This window comes from Pseudophryne corroboree, chromosome 9 (genome assembly GCF_028390025.1).
Source record: "Pseudophryne corroboree isolate aPseCor3 chromosome 9, aPseCor3.hap2, whole genome shotgun sequence".
NCBI lineage: Eukaryota > Metazoa > Chordata > Amphibia > Anura > Myobatrachidae > Pseudophryne > Pseudophryne corroboree.
In genome coordinates this window covers 325,016,953-325,037,157 of record NC_086452.1, presented here as the reverse complement: position 1 = coordinate 325,037,157, position 20,205 = coordinate 325,016,953, and the positions used below count along the sequence as shown (strand labels likewise).

General features: G+C 45.7%; 1 protein-coding gene across 2 annotated transcripts in view; it reads right to left on the bottom strand.

The window, feature by feature from the left end:
- Positions 1–617: 617 nt before the first annotated feature.
- Positions 618–20,205, bottom strand: part of SYNGR1 (synaptogyrin 1) — a 171,100-nt gene continuing 151,512 nt past the window's right edge. The window contains exons 4-5 of one of the 2 annotated variants that reach the window (XM_063940498.1): positions 17,145–17,290; positions 618–2,547 (exon numbers count right to left, since the gene is read on the bottom strand). In XM_063940498.1, the coding sequence (XP_063796568.1) occupies positions 2,335–2,547; positions 17,145–17,290 (359 nt within the window). In that variant the 3' untranslated portion in view covers positions 618–2,334. Of the gene's footprint in view, positions 2,548–2,972; positions 3,729–17,144; positions 17,291–20,205 lie in introns of those variants that run through there. The other variant, XM_063940499.1, reaches the window with a different exon arrangement.

Genomic DNA, 20,205 nt, shown 5'->3' with positions numbered 1-20,205 from the left:
TGACAGGTGAACTGGGCGGGCGTGTGTACACGCCCACCCAGTTCATGACGTCAGTCCAAGACGGATCGGGCAGTGTGTATGCTCAACACACTGCCCGATCCGTCCATAGATATATCTGCAGATCAATTGATCTGCAGATATATCTACTAGTGTGTACCCACCTTTAGTCAGCATGATTATACCATCTGCTACAAGCATGGATATCCTTAAAACCTGGACTGTTACCGAGTGCCTTGAAAACAGAGTTCGGGAAACCCTTGAACAATGTATTCCAGGAGTATCAACTTGACCAAAAACACACTTTTACACAGGGTAGGGATAACTTAGCTAGTTTCATTACTCCAGTCTGTAGTTGAGGTTTTGTAATGACAAACCGATATTTAAAGAGTACAGTGTATAGTGACACAATGCACAATACTTTTTTCCTTTAAAAAATAAAAAATGTTCATGAACATAACTTATCAGAAGCAGTTAAGAGCACCAACAGGAAGTTGACTGAAACATATGATAGATCATTTTCACCGCTAATTTAGCATCACAAAACAGTAAAAAGAGAACGCTGTAACTTTTAAATAGACAATTTCCCTATCGCATGCTGCTATTGAAACCAGACTGTCTTCCTACAGAATAACATTTTATTTAATACTTAGGTGGATGCAAGTTAGATTTGGCAAATGACATATCCAAGAACCTTTAGAATTTTGCAAAATGTTAAATCCACTAAATAGTCATGTGATTGCTCCTTGTTCCTTGTAATGGCTAATTTGGCTTCACGTTTCTGGTCTTCTACACAAAAGAGTGGTTTTTGCTTGCTTCAACAGTTTTGCCAGATGAAATCCATGTCACCATGAGACTCTCTTTCTCCAGTGATGTAGACAATCACTCACTTATCAAGAAACAGCAGCACAAATATTCTGCCAAAAAGGCATCTTACCAATTCACTGTTAATTTATTGGACAGGAATAGAGCTATGGGGTGATTTACTAAGAACTGTAACTTTCACTTGCCTTTCATATGGGCAATTAAATGTTGAAGCTAAAACAAACTACACAAACACATTGTGATCAGTTCAGGGATAGGGACAGTCAATCCAGAATCCGAGGACAAAAATGCTTCTGATGTTATGCAATTAATATTTTAACATATGTACATTTACTTCACTAGTAAAGATTTGTGCACCCAGATTCTTGCCTTTTATATAAAATCTATCAAGCCCCTGAGGAAGGGTGAATAATGGGAGGGGCAAAAAACAAAGGGAACCTAAGAATCCACTAATTCTCCGAACTCAGGTGATGGATTTGCACAGTTAGAAACTTTTTACATTTTTTATTTAGGACAACTCAGAATGGGGAAGCCTCTCTCTGTAAGTCAGTGCCTTTAGTACATCACATCTTTACTAAGAAATCAGCTCCTGCACAAAAATGTGACCTGTATGCACAGAAAACATAGCCTTTTCTAATATTTAGCTACTGTGACTGAACTCAGCTTGGTATGATAACTGAGAATGTGTCCCCACAGGAGATAAATGTTGCATTCAATATTTTACTTTATTTTGGGCAATGCTCTTTTTCTCATATTTATAGCAGATGAGTATGAACATGGAATCAATATTATCACAATACATTTTGTATTTTATATCTAACCAGCCTGTACGTGTGGTCAGTGTGTAACGATAAAAGAACTTTGGAGAGAGCAGCGGTACTGTATGATGCATATAGTCTTAAATCTGATGATCATACATAAAACAAAACACTGTATGTAATATGCCACCTGACTAGATAACAATTTCCCCACAAAATATGAATAAAGTCTGTAGGAGAGAGTGTCAAAATTAGCAGGGAAAAGACAAAGTAAATGGTCTTCTGTAACGAAGCAACTGTACTGTAAAATTTCCCTAAAACCTGGAATAGAAAACTTAAAAGATTCAACACAGTTGCTGAAACTCTCTCTCAAAATGTGCTGTTTAACCTGTCATAAGATGAAGCAGCAAGTTAAGTGCAGAGTATCATTTGAAATAGGTTTCAGTTATGTTTGGAGAGCCCGTTGTTTCCCACAACTGCCCTAAGAAATACGGGCTCAAATGGACTCTAAAAATGACATGGTGCAAACCTGGCAAAACTGCAAACAGCTAAACAATAATGAAAACAACAAACAAAACAACGTAAACTGTATTTAGAAGTCAACATAAAAAGGAGAACCTTCCCTGAACCAGGTCATAAAAAATAAGGATAAACTGTTTTACGGTTTCTTTCACTATCAGAGAGGCAGCAACAAATTTCTAAGTGAGGAACGGCTAGCCTGTCAGACAATGAAAGGTCCTTTGACAGAGCTGTTTTAGTAATCCTGGGCCTGGTAGCCCTGTGTGCCAGCCTCATAGGCATCTGCGGGAGGTTGCTGATAGCCAGTAGAAGGGTCTAAGTCATCGTTGCTGGCATAGGGGGGATAAGGAGGCCCTTGATCTTGGCTTGGGTCCATGTAGTCCTGAGAGAACAGCGCAGAGTCGGAGCCCAGACTGTAGCGTTTGAAGGCCAGCACGGCTTGTCCCGCCTTGAATTAATGATGATGGGTAAATAAAGGGTTAAGGAATGGGGATAGTACAGGGACGGGCCAACAGAGAGGGGAGAAAAATGGAGGGGAGAGAGACAGACACCCAGCACCGTGGTTAGTAATTGTTAAAGCAGCAGTACTTAACATAAGGATCCCCCCACCTCCTTTATTATGGGCTGTCTTGGTCCCCATTTATAAAGATGTTTGTTACTGAATGCTACCAATGTCACTAATTGAGCCAAACAGAGTAATTTCCTTGCTGAATGACCAATTTGTGTCCATTTTTACAATAAAGAGGAAAAACTACATTGCAAGCACTGGGGACTATTTTCAAACAATACAAATTATGCCTTGCATGTAATGAGAAACAGGAAACAACAAACACAGAGTAAGCAGCACAGACTGAGAACGGTAATATAAGCAGCTTTGAAAGTGAAATTTTTAATTTTTATTACCTTAGAACAACAGTGTATTGACTAATATATCTATATACTTGCAGTCTAGCGACAATGAAGTAAACAGAAACCAGTTACTGGGACCAAAGAAACTTCTTTGATATGATGGAGATGAGACGTACTAAAAGTTTGGGGTCTATTATACATTTGTAAACAGAACTCTTTGAGACAAAATATAAAATTGGTGCATCTAAGGTTTCGTAAACCAAAGGAATTGTACTACATTGACACCCAAACAATAGAAGTGCGTTCCTTCAATTTGCCAAATTAAGGCTTTGGCATCACATGAACTGACACTTATGTTGCATAGACATTTAAGATCTTGTTAACACAAGTGCAATTCAGACGGACATCTGTTTTTGAAATACAGCATGCTGGATAGCATTGTAGTGAAAGTACCATTGCCCCAACACGGTGCATAAACGCATCCATCTGTACATACAGCATAATGTTATTAAAGAAGCATAAATTGCACATGTATGAACAAGCCCTAAGGCATTCAACACAGAGATATAGGCAAATATTATATTATATATCAAATATTATATCTAAAGTAAACAATTACACTGGCACATGTAGGATGGAGTAGTTTCAGGCACTGCACATTTATCTGGCTTTGTTAATAAGTTAGGGGAAGGGTTGGGGGTTAGGAGGGAAAAGTCTGCTGTATTCCTCCTGGAAGGTAATTTCCTTAAGATGCTGGAGTCTCAACACTGCTAGGATGCCCTGTGGAATGGATAAAGTTACGAAACGGTGAGAACCCTCTGCTTTAAGTAGTCAGTCAGCAGGATCCCAGTTGCATTGGTAAAAATTAAAATTCATAATCTGTGTCTCCATTACAGTCTAAGAGGGGAATTCAATCAGTAGTGGTAGTCTACCACTGGCTAAATGAAGCAACGGGGCTATTCAATTAGTGCCAGAGCAGCCCACAGCCTGCAGCTAACAGGAATTTTATTTGGAGCCAGAGTATGCTCAGAAAATAAAAATCCCCAATAAACAACCTGTTTTCAAGTGCCGTGGCAGTGTTAACACATAGGTCTCGGAACTTATCCTAGATTCTGTGTTTAACACCCATTAACAGTTAATTTACCGGGGCAACAAAAATGAGCTCTAACTGAATATCCCCGGGCTTGCTACCAACCTTTTCCACCCACGATAAAATTATTGGGGCTAATTGAATTCCCCCCTAATGATCGTTCTGCAATACGCATAAACACCAGAAAGTGTGCCAGAGTACTCTTTGGCAAGCCAGTGATGACATCAAGCTATAGTGATAAAGAATCGTTTAACTGCAGAACACCATATGCAGTTAACGAGGAACGTAAAAATAGTGCAGCAGTTCAATAATGTTAAAAATTAACAAATGAAGCAATAACTAACCACTAAAGTAAGGTGATCTAAATCTAGTCGACAAATCCTGCACATGGTAGAACAGATTTCCAATAATCAACTCATAGCTATAGAAAATGGGGTTTATATAAATTCCCATTACAGTTCCATACTTCTTAATGCAAAAGATACTGCATTTCAAAAGGTGAAAAAAACTCAAATAAAACATCTTTGCCTATGATTTAAATCTGCAGAAAATCAGCCATGTTAATTCAGTTATGTATTCAAGTTTAATGTGGGGTCATATTTATTGCAAAACAATGTCTCTCTTCTTAGACCCCATTATTAAATTAACCAATCAAATAAACAAATTATTAATGTTAATTTCATTTCTTTGAAATACTCCATGGCAACCAAAATGTATTGGTAAATTCTTTAGTGAGTGAAAGAGAGACAGGATAAAGAAACCCCCGGAAATAAATATAATGCTAATACCACTTCCCTTACATATGTTGAGAATCTCGGCAAGCAGTCCTATGAAACACAGACAACACGAGTGTGAATATTTAGCTGATATGGAGTATTTCATTGAATAAAAAAACAAAAACAAACAGTAAATTTGCGTATTTCACTTTCAACTCCATGGCAGCCATATTGTATGCAATGTGCCCAAGTAAAATATAAAAAGCAGAAGGCGGGTTAAATCTAATAAACAGAGCCCATAAATGGAAAGAAAGCCTTTTTGCTGAATTACCGAAGGATTTCCCTTCCAAATGGAGCAGTAGAAGATAATGATGGTTAAAGGTATGAAGAGAATGCACCCTTATTATTTCTGCCCATTGAATGCCTCTGTATGTCTGTACAATGACATCATTGACCTATCTTGCCAGAGTAGGTTTAGATGAAATAGGCTTTTAATACTTACAGGTAAATCCTTTTCTCTTAGTCCGTAGAGGATGCTGATGTCACCATTAGAACCATGGGGTATAGACGGGATCCGCAGGAGACATGGGCACTTTAAGACTTTCAAAGGGTGTGAACTGGCTCCTCCCTCTATGCCCCTCCTCCAGACTCCAGTTATGTGAACTGTGCCCAGGGAGACGGACATTTCGAGGAAAGGATTTTTTTAAACTAAGGTGAGCATCCTAACAGCTCACACCTCAAGAATGCTGCCGAACGTGGCGTTCAACAGAACGCAAGCCAACGGCATGAACAATATTTAGCAATATGCTGACAAAAAACCGTAACACAACCTGTATGTAACCACAACCAACAACTGCAGATACAGTACGCACTGGGACGGGCACCCAGCATCCTCTACGGGCTAAGAGAAAATAAGAATTTACTTACCGATAATTCTATTTCTCATAGTCCATAGTGGATGCTGGGAACTCCGAAAGGACCATGGGGAATAGCGGCTCCGCAGGAGACTGGGCACAAAAGTAAAAGCTTTAGGACTACCTGGTGTGCACTGGCTCCTCCCCCTATGACCCTCCTCCAAGCATCAGTCAGGATACTGTGCCCGGACGAGCGTACACAATAAGGAAGGATTTTGAATCCCGGGTAAGACTCATACCAGCCACACCAATCACACCGTACAACTTGTGATCTGAACCCAGTTAACAGCATGATAACAGAGGAGCCTCTGAAAAGATGGCTCACAACAATAATAACCCGATTTTTGTAACAATAACTATGTACAAGTATTGCAGACAATCCGCACTTGGGATGGGCGCCCAGCATCCACTACGGACTATGAGAAATAGAATTATCGGTAAGTAAATTCTTATTTTCTCTGACGTCCTAGTGGATGCTGGGAACTCCGAAAGGACCATGGGGATTATACCAAAGCTCCAAAACGGGCGGGAGAGTGCGGATGACTCTGCAGCACCGAATGAGAGAACTCCAGGTCCTCCTCAGCCAGGGTATCAAATTTGTAGAATTTAGCAAACGTGTTTGCCCCTGACCAAGTAGCTGCTCGGCAAAGTTGTAAAGCCGAGACCCCTCGGGCAGCCGCCCAAGATGAGCCCACTTTCCGTGTGGAATGGGCTTTTACAGATTTTGGCTGTGGCAGGCCTGCCACAGAATGTGCAAGCTGAATTGTACTACAAATCCAACGAGCAATAGTCTGCTTAGAAGCAGGAGCACCCAGCTTGTAGGGTGCATACAGGATAAACAGCGAGTCAGATTTTCTGACTCCAGCCGTCCTGGAAACATATATTTTCAGGGCCCTGACTACGTCCAGCAACTTGGAATCCTCCAAGTCCCTAGTAGCCGCAGGTACCACAATAGGCTGGTTTAAGTGAAACGCTGAAACCACCTTAGGGAGAAATTGAGGACGACTCCTCAATTCTGCCCTGTCCGTATGAAAAATTAGGTAAGGGCTTTTATAGGATAAAGCCGCCAATTCTGAGACACGCCTGGCTGAAGCCAGGGCTAACAGCATTACCACTTTCCATGTGAGATATTTTAAGTCCACCGTGGTGAGTGGTTCAAACCAATGTGATTTTAGGAACCCCAAAACTACATTGAGATCCCAAGGTGCCACTGGAGGCACAAAAGGAGGCTGTATATGCAGTACCCCCTTGACAAACGTCTGAACTTCAGGAACTGAAGCTAGTTCTTTCTGGAAGAATATCGACAGGGCCGAAATTTGAACCTTAATGGACCCTAATTTTAGGCCCATAGACAGTCCTGTTTGCAGGAAATGCAGGAAACGACCCAGTTGAAATTCCTCTGTAGGGGCCTTCCTGGCCTCACACCACGCAACGTATTTACGCCAAATACGGTGATAATGTTGCACAGTTACATCCTTCCTGGCTTTGATCAGGGTAGGGATGACTTCATCCGGAATGCCTTTTTCCTTCAGGATCCGGTGTTCAACCGCCATGCCGTCAAACGCAGCCACGGTAAGTCTTGGAACAGACAGGGTCCCTGCTGGAGCAGGTCCTTTCTTAGAGGTAGAGGCCACGGGTCCTCCGTGAGCATCTCTTGAAGTTCCGGGTACCAAGTCCTTCTTGGCCAATCCGGAGCCACGAGTATAGTCCTTACTCCTCTCCTTCTTATGATTCTCAGTACCTTGGGTATGAGAGGCAGAGGAGGGAACACATACACTGACTGGTACACCCACAGTGTTACCAGAGCGTCCACAGCTATTGCCTAAGGGTCCCTTGACCTGGCGCAATATCTGTCCAGTTTTTTGTTGAGGCGGGACGCCATCATGTCCACCTTTGGTTTTTCCCAACGGTTCACAATCATGTGGAAGACTTCTGGGTGAAGTCCCCACTCCCCCGGGTGGAGGTCGTGTCTGCTGAGGAAGTCTGCTTCCCAGTTGTCCACTCCCGGAATGAACACTGCTGACAGTGCTATCACATGATTTTCCGCCCAGCGAAGAATCCTTGCAACTTCCGTCATTGCCCTCCTGCTTCTTGTGCCGCCCTGTCTGTTTACGTGGGCGACTGCCGTGATGTTGTCCGACTGGATCAACACCGGCTGACCCTGAAGCAGAGGCCTTGCCTGACTTAGGGCATTGTAAATGGCCCTTAGTTCCAGGATATTTATGTGAAGTGACGTTTCCATGCTTGACCACAAGCCCTGGAAATTTCTTCCCTGTGTGACTGCTCCCCAGCCTCTCAGGCTGGCATCCGTGGTCACCAGGACCCAGTCCTGAATGCCGAATCTGCGGCCCTCTAGAAGATGAGCACTCTGCAACCACCACAGGAGAGACACCCTTGTCCTTGGAGACAGGGTTATCCGCTGATGCATTTGAAGATGCGATCCGGACCATTTGTCCAGCAGATCCCACTGAAAAGTTCTTGCGTGGAATCTGCCGAATGGAATCGCTTCGTAAGAAGCCACCATTTTTCCCAGGACCCTTGTGCATTGATGCACTGACACTTGGCCTGGTTTTAGGAGGTTCCTGACTAGGTCGGATAACTCCCTGCCTTTCTCCTCCGGGAGAAACACCTTTTTCTGGACTGTGTCCAGAATCATCCCTAGGAACAGCAGACGTGTCGTCGGAATCAGCTGCGATTTTGGAATATTTAGAATCCACCCGTGCTGTCGTAGTACTACTTGAGATAGTGCTACTCCGACCTCTAACTGTTCTCTGGACCTTGCCCTTATCAGGAGATCGTCCAAGTAAGGGATAATTAAGACGCCTTTTCTTCGAAGAAGAATCATCATTTCGGCCATTACCTTGGTAAAGACCCGGGGTGCCGTGGACAATCCAAACGGCAGCGTCTGAAACTGATAGTGACAGTTCTGTACCACAAACCTGAGGTACCATTGGTGAGAAGGGCAAATTTGGACATGGAGGTAAGCATCCTTGATGTCTAGAGACACCATATAGTCCCCTTCTTCCAGGTTCGCTATCACTGCTCTGAGTGACTCCATCTTGAATTTGAACCTTTGTATGTAAGTGTTCAAGGATTTCAGATTTAAAATAGGTCTCACCGAGCCGTCCGGCTTCGGTACCACAAACAGCGTGGAATAATACCCCTTTCCCTGTTGTAGGAGGGGTACCTTGATTATCACCTGCTGGGAATACAGCTTGTGAATGGCTTCCAATACCGCCTCCCTGTCGGAGGGAGACGTTGGTAAAGCAGACTTCAGGAACCGGCGAGGGGGAGACGTCTCGAATTCCAATTTGTACCCCTGAGATACTACCTGCAGGATCCAGGGGTCCACTTGCGAGTGAGCCCACTGCGCGCTGAAATTCTTGAGACAGGCCCCCACCGTGCCTGAGTCCGCTTGTAAGGCCCCAGCGTCATGCTGAGGACTTGGCAGAAGCGGGGGAGGGCTTCTGTTCCTGGGAAGAGGCTGCCTGCTGCAGTCTTTTCCCCCTTCCTCTGCCCCGGGGCAGATATGAGTGGCCTTTTGCCCGCTTGCCCTTATGGGGACGAAAGGACTGAGCCTGAAAAGACGGTGTCTTTTTCTGTTGAGAGGTGACCTGGGGTAAAAAGGTGGATTTCCCAGCCGTTGCCATGGCCACCAGGTCCGATAGACCGACCCCAAATAACTCCTCCCCTTTATACGGCAATACTTCCATATGCCGTTTGGAATCCGCATCACCTGACCACTGTCGCGTCCATAACCCTCTTCTGGCAGAAATGGACAGCGCACTAACTCTTGATGCCAGAGTGCAAATATCCCTCTGTGCATCTCGCATATATAGAAATGCATCCTTTAAATGCTCTATAGTCAATAATATACTGTCCCTGTCCAGGGTATCAATATTTTCAGTCAGGGAATCCGACCAAGCCACCCCAGCACTGCACATCCAGGCTGAGGCGATTGCTGGTCGCAGTATAATACCAGTATGTGTGGATATACTTTTTAGGATATTTTCCAGCTTCCTATCAGCAGGTTCCTTGAGGGCGGCCGTATCAGGAGACGGTAACGCCACTTGTTTTGATAAGCGTGTTTCCCAACGCGCCCTAACCTCTGGCGGGAAAGGGTATAATGCCAATAATTTTTTAGAAATTAGCAGTTTTTTTTCGGGGGAAACCCACGCTTCATCACACACCTCATTTAATTCATCTGATTCAGGAAAAACTACGGGTAGTTTTTTCACACCCCACATAATACCCTTTTTTGTGGTACTTGTAGTATCAGAAATGTTCAAAACCTCCTTCATTGCCGTGATCATGTAACGTGTGGCCCTACTGGAAAATACGTTTGTTTCCTCACCGTCGACACTGGAGTCAGTGTCCGTGTCTGGGTCTGTGTCGACCATCTGAGGTAACGGGCGCTTTAGAGACCCTGACGGTGTTTGAGACGCCTGTACAGGTAATAACTGATTTGCCGGCTGTCTCATGTCGTCAACAGTCTTTTGTAAAGTGCTGACACTATCACGTAATTCCTTCCATAAGACCATCCAGTCAGGTGTCGACTCCCTAGGGGGTGACATCACTATTACAGGCAATTGCTCCGCCTCCATACCATTTTCCTCCTCATACATGTCAACACAACGTACCGACACACAGCACACACACAGGGAATGCTCTGATAGAGGACAGGACCCCACTAGCCCTTTGGGGAGACAGAGGGAGAGTTTGCCAGCACACACCAGAGCGCTATATATATACAGGGATAACCTTATATAAGTGTTTTTCCCTTATATAGCTGCTGTATAGATTTATCTGCCAAATTAGTGCCCCCCCTCTCTTGTTTTACCCTGTTTCTGTAGTGCAGGACTGCAGGGGAGAGTCAGGGAGCTTCCCTCCAACGGAGCTGTGAGGGAAAATGGCGCCAGTGTGCTGAGGAGATAGGCTCCGCCCCCTTCTCGGCGGCCTTTCTCCCGCTTTTTTAAGGAAAAATTGGCAGGGGTTAAATGCATCCATATAGCCCAGGAGCTATATGTGATGTATTTTTTGCCATCTAAGGTGTTTTTATTGCGTCTCAGGGCGCCCCCCCCCAGCGCCCTGCACCCTCAGTGACCGGAGTGTGAAGTGTGCTGAGAGCAATGGCGCACAGCTGCGGTGCTGTGCGCTACCTTATTGAAGACAGGACGTCTTCTGCCGCCGATTTTCCGGACCTCTTCAGTCTTCTGGCTCTGTAAGGGGGCCGGCGGCGCGGCTCTGGGACCCATCCATGGCTGGGCCTGTGATCGTCCCTCTGGAGCTAATGTCCAGTAGCCTAAGAAGCCCAATCCACTCTGCACGCAGGTGAGTTCGCTTCTTCTCCCCTTAGTCCCTCGGTGCAGTGAACCTGCTGCCAGCAGGATTCACTGAAAATAAAAAACCTATACTTAAACTTTTTCACTAAACAGCTCAGGAGAGCCACCTAGTGTGCACCCTTCTCGTTCGGGCACAAAAATCTAACTGAGGCTTGGAGGAGGGTCATAGGGGGAGGAGCCAGTGCACACCAGGTAGTCCTAAAGCTTTTACTTTTGTGCCCAGTCTCCTGCGGAGCCGCTATTCCCCATGGTCCTTTCGGAGTTCCCAGCATTCACTAGGACGACAGAGAAAAGGATTTACCGGTAGGTATTAACATCCTATTTTCTCATGCGTCCTAGAGGATGCTGGGGTCACCATTAGAACCATGGGGTTATACCAAAGCTCTAGAACGGGCGGGAGAGTGCTGATGACTCTGCAGCACCGATTGACCAACATGAGGTCCTCATCGGCCAGGTTATTAAACTCGTAAAACATTGCAAATGTGTTTAAACCCGACCAAGTAGCTGCTCGGCAAAGTTGTAATGCCGAGACCCCCCGGGCAGCCGCCCAGGACTAGCACATCTTTCTAGTAGAACGGGCCTTCACAGATTTCGGTAACGACATTCCAGCCTTGGAATGAGCATGCTGAATCGCACCACAGATCCAGCACGCAATGGTCTGCTTGGAAGCAGGACACCCAATCTTGTTGGGAGCATACATGACAAACAGAGCCTCTGTTTTCCTAATGTAAGCCGTTCAGGCGACATAATCTTCAAAGCTCCAAGCACATCCAGAGACTGACTCAGCGAAGGCGTCAGCCGCAGGCACCACAATAGCTCGGTCCCTGTAGAAAAAGGAAACCACCTTCGGTAGAAAATGCTGACGTGTCCTTAATTCAGCTCTATCTTCATGGAAGATCAATTAAGGCTCTTGTGCGCCAAGGCCCCTAACTCAGACACCCGCCTTGCAGATGCCAAGGCCAACAGGATGACCACTTCTCAAGTGAGAAGCTGCAACTCCACCTTCTGTAAAGGTTCAAACCAACGTAATTGAAGAAACTGCAACACCACCTTAAGATCCCATGGTGCCACTGGAGGTACCAATGGAGGTTCAGATGCGCAACACGCCTTTCACGAAAATCTGATCTCCCGGAAGGGAAGCCAATTGTAACTGAAAGAAAATTGCCAAATGTTGAAATCTGGACCTTAATGTAATCCAATTTCAGACTGCATTCACTCCATCCTGTAGGAAATGGAGGAAAAAACACCCTAACTGAAACTCTTCCGTTGGAGCCTTCTTGGAATCACACCAAGACACATATTTTCTCCCAATACGGTGGTAATGTGTAGACGTTACTCCTTTCCTGGCCTGAATAAGAATGGGGATGACTACCTTGGGAATACCCTTTCGGCTAGGATCCGGCGACTCAACAGTCATGTCGTCAAAACGCAGCCGCAGTAAGTCTAGGTACACGCACGGCACCTACCGTAATAGGTCCTCGCGAAGAGGAAGAGGCCACGGACATTTTCCTGAGCAACTCCCGAAGATCTGGCTACCAAGCCCTCCTTGGCCAGTCTGGGCAATGAAAATTGCCCGAACCCTTGTTCTTCTTATGATCCCGAGAACTCTTGGGATCAGTGTAAGTGGAGAAAATACATACACTGACCGGAATAGCCACTGGGTCACCAGTGCATCCACTGCTATTGCCTGAGGGTCTCTTGACCTGGAACAATATCTCTGAAGCTTCTCGTTGAGATGAGGTGTCCTCATGTCTACTTGAGGAATTCCCCAAAGACTTGCCACTTCTGTTAGGACTTCTTGTTGGAGGTCCCACTCTCCCGGATGGAGATCGTGTCTGCTGAGGAAGTCTACTTCCCAGTTGTCCACTCCCGGAATGAAAATTGCTGAGGCCCTTACATGTTTTTCCTGGCCAGCGTAGGATCTTCATCACCTCTGCCATTTCCGCTCTGCTTTTCATTCCACCTTGCTGTGACATTATCCAACTGAATCTGCACGGGCTGATCTTGAAGAAGATGTACCGCTTGTTGAAGGCCGTTGTAAATGGCTCTCAATTTCAGCATGTTCATGTGAAGGCAGGCTTCCTGACTATCATTTTCCTTGGAAGCTTTTTCCTTGAGTGACAGCTCCCCATCCTCGGAGACTTACATTCGTGGTTACCAGGACCCAGTCCTGAATCCCGAATCTGTGTAGCCACCACAGGAGTTAAATGCTGGCTTTCGACGACCGGACTATCTTCCGGTGCATGTGTAGGTGGGATCCACTTTCCCAACAGGTCCCACTATCCTGGACTATCCTGGCAAGGAACCTGCCATATGGCCTCGTAGGCCGCCACCATATTTGCACTGATGGATCAACACACTTGATGGTTTTAAAACTAGTTTTATTATTTTCTGGATTTCCAGAGCCTTTTTCGACCGGAAGAAAAACACTCTGAACTTCCCTGTCCAGAATCCTCCCGAAAAAAAGAAAATCTTTCCTGGAAAATTTATGATCCAACCGTGTTGTTGGAGTATGGACAGGGAGAGCGCGATGTTTTGTACCAACCGCTCCCTGGATCTCGTCTTTATCAGGAGATCGTTTAAAAAAAAGGGAATTATATTGAGTCCTTCTTGGCGCAGGATGACCATCATCTCCGCCATCACCTTGGTGAAAACCCCCGGCGCCTTGGAGAGACCGTAAGGTAACGTCTGGAATTGGTCATGGCAATCCTGAACCGCGAGTCTCCGATAAGCCTGGTGAGGAGGATACATGGGACCATGCATGTAAGCATTCTTTTACGTCTATTGACACCCTGTAATCCCCCTCCTCCAGACTGGAAATCACTGCCCCCAGTGATTCCATCTTGAACTTGAACCGTTTTAAGAAGAGATTCATATTATTATTTTTTTTGGGTTAGGATTGGTCTGAACCGAGCCAACCGGTTTCGGAATTACAAAGAGGCTTGAATAAAAACCCCTCCCTTTGTTGTGACCCAGACACCAGGACTATGACTTGTTCATGACATAATTTTTGCAATACCGTTATAACTGTTTCTCTTTCTGGAAGAGAAGCTGGCAAGGCCGATTTGAAAAATCGGCATGGGGGAACGTCTTGAACTCCAGTTTGTACCCCTGGGACACTATTTGTAAAAACCCAGGGAACCAGGCCAGATTAACTCCAACCTTGATTGAACAGTTTTAGACGTACCCCCACCCGAGCGACCTCCCGCGAGGGAGCCCCAGCGTCCTGCTGTAGACTTGGCAGAAGTATGGGTAGACTTCTGTTCTTGGGAACCTGAAGCCGCTGTGGACATCTTTCCGTCACTTCCCCTACCTGCAAAGAAGGGGAAACCTCTCGCTGTACTTACTGGGTCGAAAAAACTGAATGTGAGGGTGATCTTTTTTGCTGGTGCAAGTGCAGAGGGCAAGAATGTGGACTTACCTGCGGTAGTCGCCGAGACTAGCGCATCCAGTCCATCGCCAAATAAGGCCTCACCTTTGTATAGGAGATCCTCCATATTTCTCTGGGAATCTGCATCCGTGTTCCACTAGCGAATCCCCAACGCCCGCCGAGCCGATACTGCCATGGTAGCTGCTTGTGAACTCAAGAGTCCAATATCTTTCATTGCTCCTAGGATGTATGCGGCAGCTTAACTTAAGGAGTATCTCATCTTTATCAATCGTATCAATTTCTGATGACACGCTTACTGACCATTTGTCGATAGCGCGACTCACCCACTCGCAAGCAATAGCGGGCCTGAGCAGTGTACCAATTGCAACATAAATGGATTTTAATATAGTTTTCACCTCCCGGTCTGCCAGCTCTTTTAGTGAAGCCGTGCCAGATGCAGGGAGAATTACCTTCTTTTTCAACCTGGACAGTGCACTGTCTAACACAGAGGGTGACTGCCGAGAAAGAATATATTAAGCTCGTGGGAGGGAGTCTTATTTGATCTATTTCCCTGGAGTCCCTATCGTCGACACAGGACTCTGTGACCCAGAGAGGGTTGCCTGCAGATGGAAGCACAGAGCCTGAAAAAAAACAAAACAAAAAAAAAAACACATCTTCCACAGATTCAGCATGCAGCATTAGATACAGCCTTATCTAAACTCCTAATGTGCAGGCTTTTGGTGTGCCAGTAACGTCACCACCTTACAACTATGTGTTCCTAAAATGGCTTCCTGCCTCAGACATGTCACACATGTGTACCACACACACACACACTCCGAGACACACTGGGACTTAGAGGACAGACCTCTGTCAGATGGACACAGAGAGGAAAAAGCGCTTTTATATTATAATACAAACACCATATACCTCGCCCCCCCCCCCCCCCCCCCTCGTTTTTGCACCCTGATACAAGTCAGTAGTGAAGGGAGGACCAGCATATCTCTTGTGAGGAGAAAATGGCGCTGCTTAGTATGCTGGCTTAACGAGGAAGAAGCCCCGCCCCCGTAATGGCGCGCTTCACTCATTCTTAAATAAATAAAGAATTATACTGGCGGGGGTAGGACAATATGCCTTTTGCCATAAACAAGGTTTTATGCCGCCCAGGGCGCCCCCCCTGCGACCTGCACCCTGCAGTTGTCAGCAGTGTGTGTGTGTGAGCTGTGAGGAAGAAGCTCCGCCGCCTTAAAGGCGCGCTTCTGTCCCGCAATTCTCAACAAATATTTATACTGGCGGGGGTTGTCCCCTCTTGCCAGTGTCAAAATGAGGATTTATATGCTGCCCAGGCCAGGCCCCCCCCCCCCGCGCCCTGCACCCTGAAGTGCTGCTGTCTGTGGGAGAATGGCGCGCAGCGTGCGATCGCTGTGCGGTACCTCATAATGCAGTCACTGAAGGCTTCTTTGCTTCTTCTACTCACCTGTCTTCTGACTTCTGGCTCTGTAAAGGGGGTGACGGCCGGCTCTGGGAGCGAGCATCTAAGCGTACCCAGCGATCAAACCCTCAGGAGCTAATGGTGTCCTGTAGCCAAGAAGCAGAACCTTTAAACTCACTAGAAGCAGGTCATACTTCTCTCCCCTAAGTCCCACGAAGCAGGGAGACTGTTGCCAGCAAGTTCTCCCTGAAAATAAAAAACGTAACATAAGTCTTTTCCGAGAAACTCAGTAGAGCTCCTCAGAGTGCATCCAGTCTCACTGGGCACAATTCTAAACTGGAGTCTGGAGGAGGGGCATAGAGGGAGGAGCCATTTCACACCCTTTGAAAGTCTTAAAGTGCCCATGTCTCCTGCGGATCCAGTCTATACCCCATGGTTCTAATGGTGACCTCAGCATCCTCTAGGACGTATGAGAAAGAAGGACAAGCACATCAGTTTTCCTGAATGCTTTTATTCTCGACAGGTATGCAGAAGTTCCAACATCCAAGGCATGTTGTTGTTTTTATTTACGGTTTGTAGCAGGAAGTTTTATTTTCTGATTGATAGGAAAAGTAGAAACTACTGTGGCAAAAAGTAGGATTTGTTTGCAACACCTTTTTGTCCATATATTCGTATGTTAAAATAAAAAGATTCCTAACACCATCGTTCTCCCACTCTATGACAAGACATGTTTACTACCAGAAACACCATCTTAAGTGTAGGCCACCTAAGGGAAACATCTTGCAAAGGCACAAAGGGATCAGACAGACATTGGATCATCTAACATAATACTAAGATACCAATGGCTTGATACTTCTATCGTAGCTTGGACTCCTTTGTGTGTCAAGGACCACCCGGATATGCTAAGGTAAGCCACTTGACTATAGGAAGCATAAGGTCATCAAAGGGAAAGAGGAGTCACTCCATACACAATTTTCCAGGGAGGAATCCTTCTACTGTGGATTTAATGCATACATTATGGCTGTCAAGAAGTTGAAGAGCTTTTTATACCATTGCAAGAAAGGCAAGCCATAAAGTAAACCCAGTGCAAATAATCAGAAGTGGGGTGCATACTTAAACATTCAAGTAAAAGTAATTATTTTGATTTGTGAGTTTTAATATGTGCCAGAATAATTAATTGCCGTACTAGTGGGTGCAGTTAATGTGTATTTTCAAACATACTTGTGTCAAATAGCAATTCCCACAATTAAAAGGTATTAGAAGAACCACCTTCAGCCAGTTAACATACAGTAAAATTTACAAACAAAGACACAGATATCTAACAGTGCTACTCACCCAGGTGAAAATGGAGAAAAATGAGAAGGCTATGGCTGCCCGGGCAGCATCTGCACCCTCGTTCATTGGAAAGTCATTTATGTTGGACACCTGCCATTGATTGGCTAAAAAGCAAAAGCCAACGAACCAAAAGAAGGCCCACAAACCTAGGAGAAAAAAAAAGTACAAATGACACCTAGCTCACATTAAGCTTCAAAAGTAGACACAAAATTGGCCACAGATTACAAATAAAACATCCTTGCGTTTGCAAAAGCTTAAGATGCTAAATAGGAAAATTACTTTTGGAAAGACGTGGCAGCCATTATTACTGCTATGGATTTAGTCCTCGTCAATAGTGGTCTTTCTTGAAGAATGTAGTCAAAATGTCGGCATTAACAACATCAACAGTCATGAACCCAGAAAACGTAACTGAAGCCGCCGCACCAGGTAAGTCACCACTAGGCAGTCCACCAGGGACGTTTTCTCGACATGATCTAATCATGTCAATATTTCATCAGTTGACCATCTCGATAAAATATACCACACCCATTTCTTGACATAGCTACTGCACATTTTGGACTGAACCAGTATCCACTAGGCCAGTGGTTCTCAAAATATGTACTGTGGCACCCTAGGGTGCCTCGGGGTACTTGCAGGGGTGCCCTGGATTGGTGGTCCAGGACTAATTTAAATTATTTATGATCATTGTAATAGACACAACTAGTACACATGGCTGCCAATCATAAAATATGTGAACAAACCGAAGTGAATCCTGTCCCTCACCACATAACTGAACCTAAGGATGACATATAAACACAATTTACTTATTATTTGTTTTCTGAATTTCTCAATATGAAATGTTTGGCATAGGAGTGGAGAGAAAAAAATAAGAATTTACTTACCGATAATTCTATTTCTCGTAGTCCGTAGTGGATGCTGGGGACTCCGTCAGGACCATGGGGATTAGCGGCTCCGCAGGAGACAGGGCACAAAAGTAAAAGCTTTAGGATCAGGTGGTGTGCACTGGCTCCTCCCCCTATGACCCTCCTCCAAGCCTCAGTTAGGATACTGTGCCCGGACGAGCGTACACAATAAGGAAGGATTTTGAATCCCGTGTAAGACTCATACCAGCCACACCAATCACACTGTACAACCTGTGATCTGAACCCAGTTAACAGCATGATAACAGCGGAGCCTCTGAAAAGATGGCTCACAACAATAATAACCCGATTTTTGTAACAATAACTATGTACAAGTATTGCAGACAATCCGCACTTGGGATGGGCGCCCAGCATCCACTACGGACTACGAGAAATAGAATTATCGGTAAGTAAATTCTTATTTTCTCTGACGTCCTAAGTGGATGCTGGGGACTCCGTCAGGACCATGGGGATTATACCAAAGCTCCCAAACGGGCGGGATAGTGCGGATGACTCTGCAGCACCGAATGAGAGAACTCCAGGTCCTCCTCAGTCAGGGTGTGCCCCTGACCAAGTATCAGCTCGGCAAAGTTGTAAAGCCGAGACCCCTCGGGCAGCCGCCCAAGATGAGCCCACCTTCCTTGTGGAATGGGCATTTACATATTTTGGCTGTGGCAGGCCTGCCACAGAATGTGCAAGCTGAATTGTACTACACATCCAACTAGCAATCGTCTGCTTAGAAGCAAGAGCACCCAGTTTGTTGGGTGCATACAGGATAACAGCAAGTCAGTTTTCCTGACTCCAGCCGTCCTGGAAACTATAATTTCAGGGCCCTGACAACATCTAGCAACTTGGAGTCCTCCAAGTCCCTAGTAGCCGCAGGTACCACAATAAGCTGGTTCGGGTGAAACACTGACACCACCTTAGGGAGAAACTGGGGATGAGTCCGCAGCTCTGCCCTGTCCGAATGGACAATCAGATATGGGCTTTTTTGAGACAAACGCCGCCAATTCTGACACTCGCCTGGCCGAGGCCAGGGCCAACAGCATGGTCACTTTCCCTGTGAGATATTTCAAATCCACAGATTTGAGCGGTTTAAACCAATGTGATTTTAGGAATCCCAGAACTACGTTGAGATCCCACAGTGCCACTGGAGGCACAAAAGGGGGTTGTATATGCAGTACTCCCTTGACAAACTTCTGGACTTCAGGAACTGAAGCCAATTCTTTCTGGAAGAAAATCGACAGGGCCGAAATTTGAACCCTAATGGACCCCAATTTGAGGCCCCTAGACACTCCTGTTTGCAGGAAATGCAGGAAACGACCGAGTTAAAATTTCTTCATGGGGCCTTCCTGGCCTCACACCACGCAACATATTTTCGCCACATGTGGTGATAATGTTGTGCGGTCACCTCCTTCCTGGCTTTGACCAGGGTAGGAATGACCTCTTCCGGAATGCCTTTTTCCCTTAGGATCCGGCGTTCAACCGCCATGCCGTCAAACGCAGCCGCGGTAAGTCTTGGAACAGACATGGTACTTGCTGAAGCAAGTCCCTTCTTAGCGGCGGAGGCCATGAGTCCTCTGTGAGCATCTCTTGAAGTTCCGGGTACCAAGTCCTTCTTGGCCAATCCGGAGCCACGAGTATAGTTCTTACTCCTCTACGTCTTATAATTCTCAATACCTTGGGTATGAGAAGCAGAGGAGGGAAGACATACACCGACTGGTACACCCACGGTGTTACCAGAACGTCCACAGCTATTGCCTGAGGGTCTTTTGACCTGGCGCAATACTTGTCCAGTTTTTTGTTCAGGCGGGACGCCATCATGTCCACCTTTGGTCTTTTCCAACGGTTCACAATCATGTGGAAGACTTCCCGATGAAGTCCCCACTCTCCCGGGTGGAGGTTGTGCCTGCTGAGGAAGTCTGCTTCCCAGTTGTCCACTCCCGGAATGAACACTGCTGACAGTGCTATCACATGATTTTCCGCCCAGCGAAAAATCCTTGCAGTTTCTGCCATTGCCCTCCTGCTTCTTGTGCCGCCCTGTCTGTTTACGTGGGCTAATGCCGTGATGTTGTCCCACTGGATCAATACCGGCTGACCTTGAAGCAGAGGTCTTGCTAAGCTTAGAGCATTGTAAATTGCCCTTAGCTCCAGTATATTTA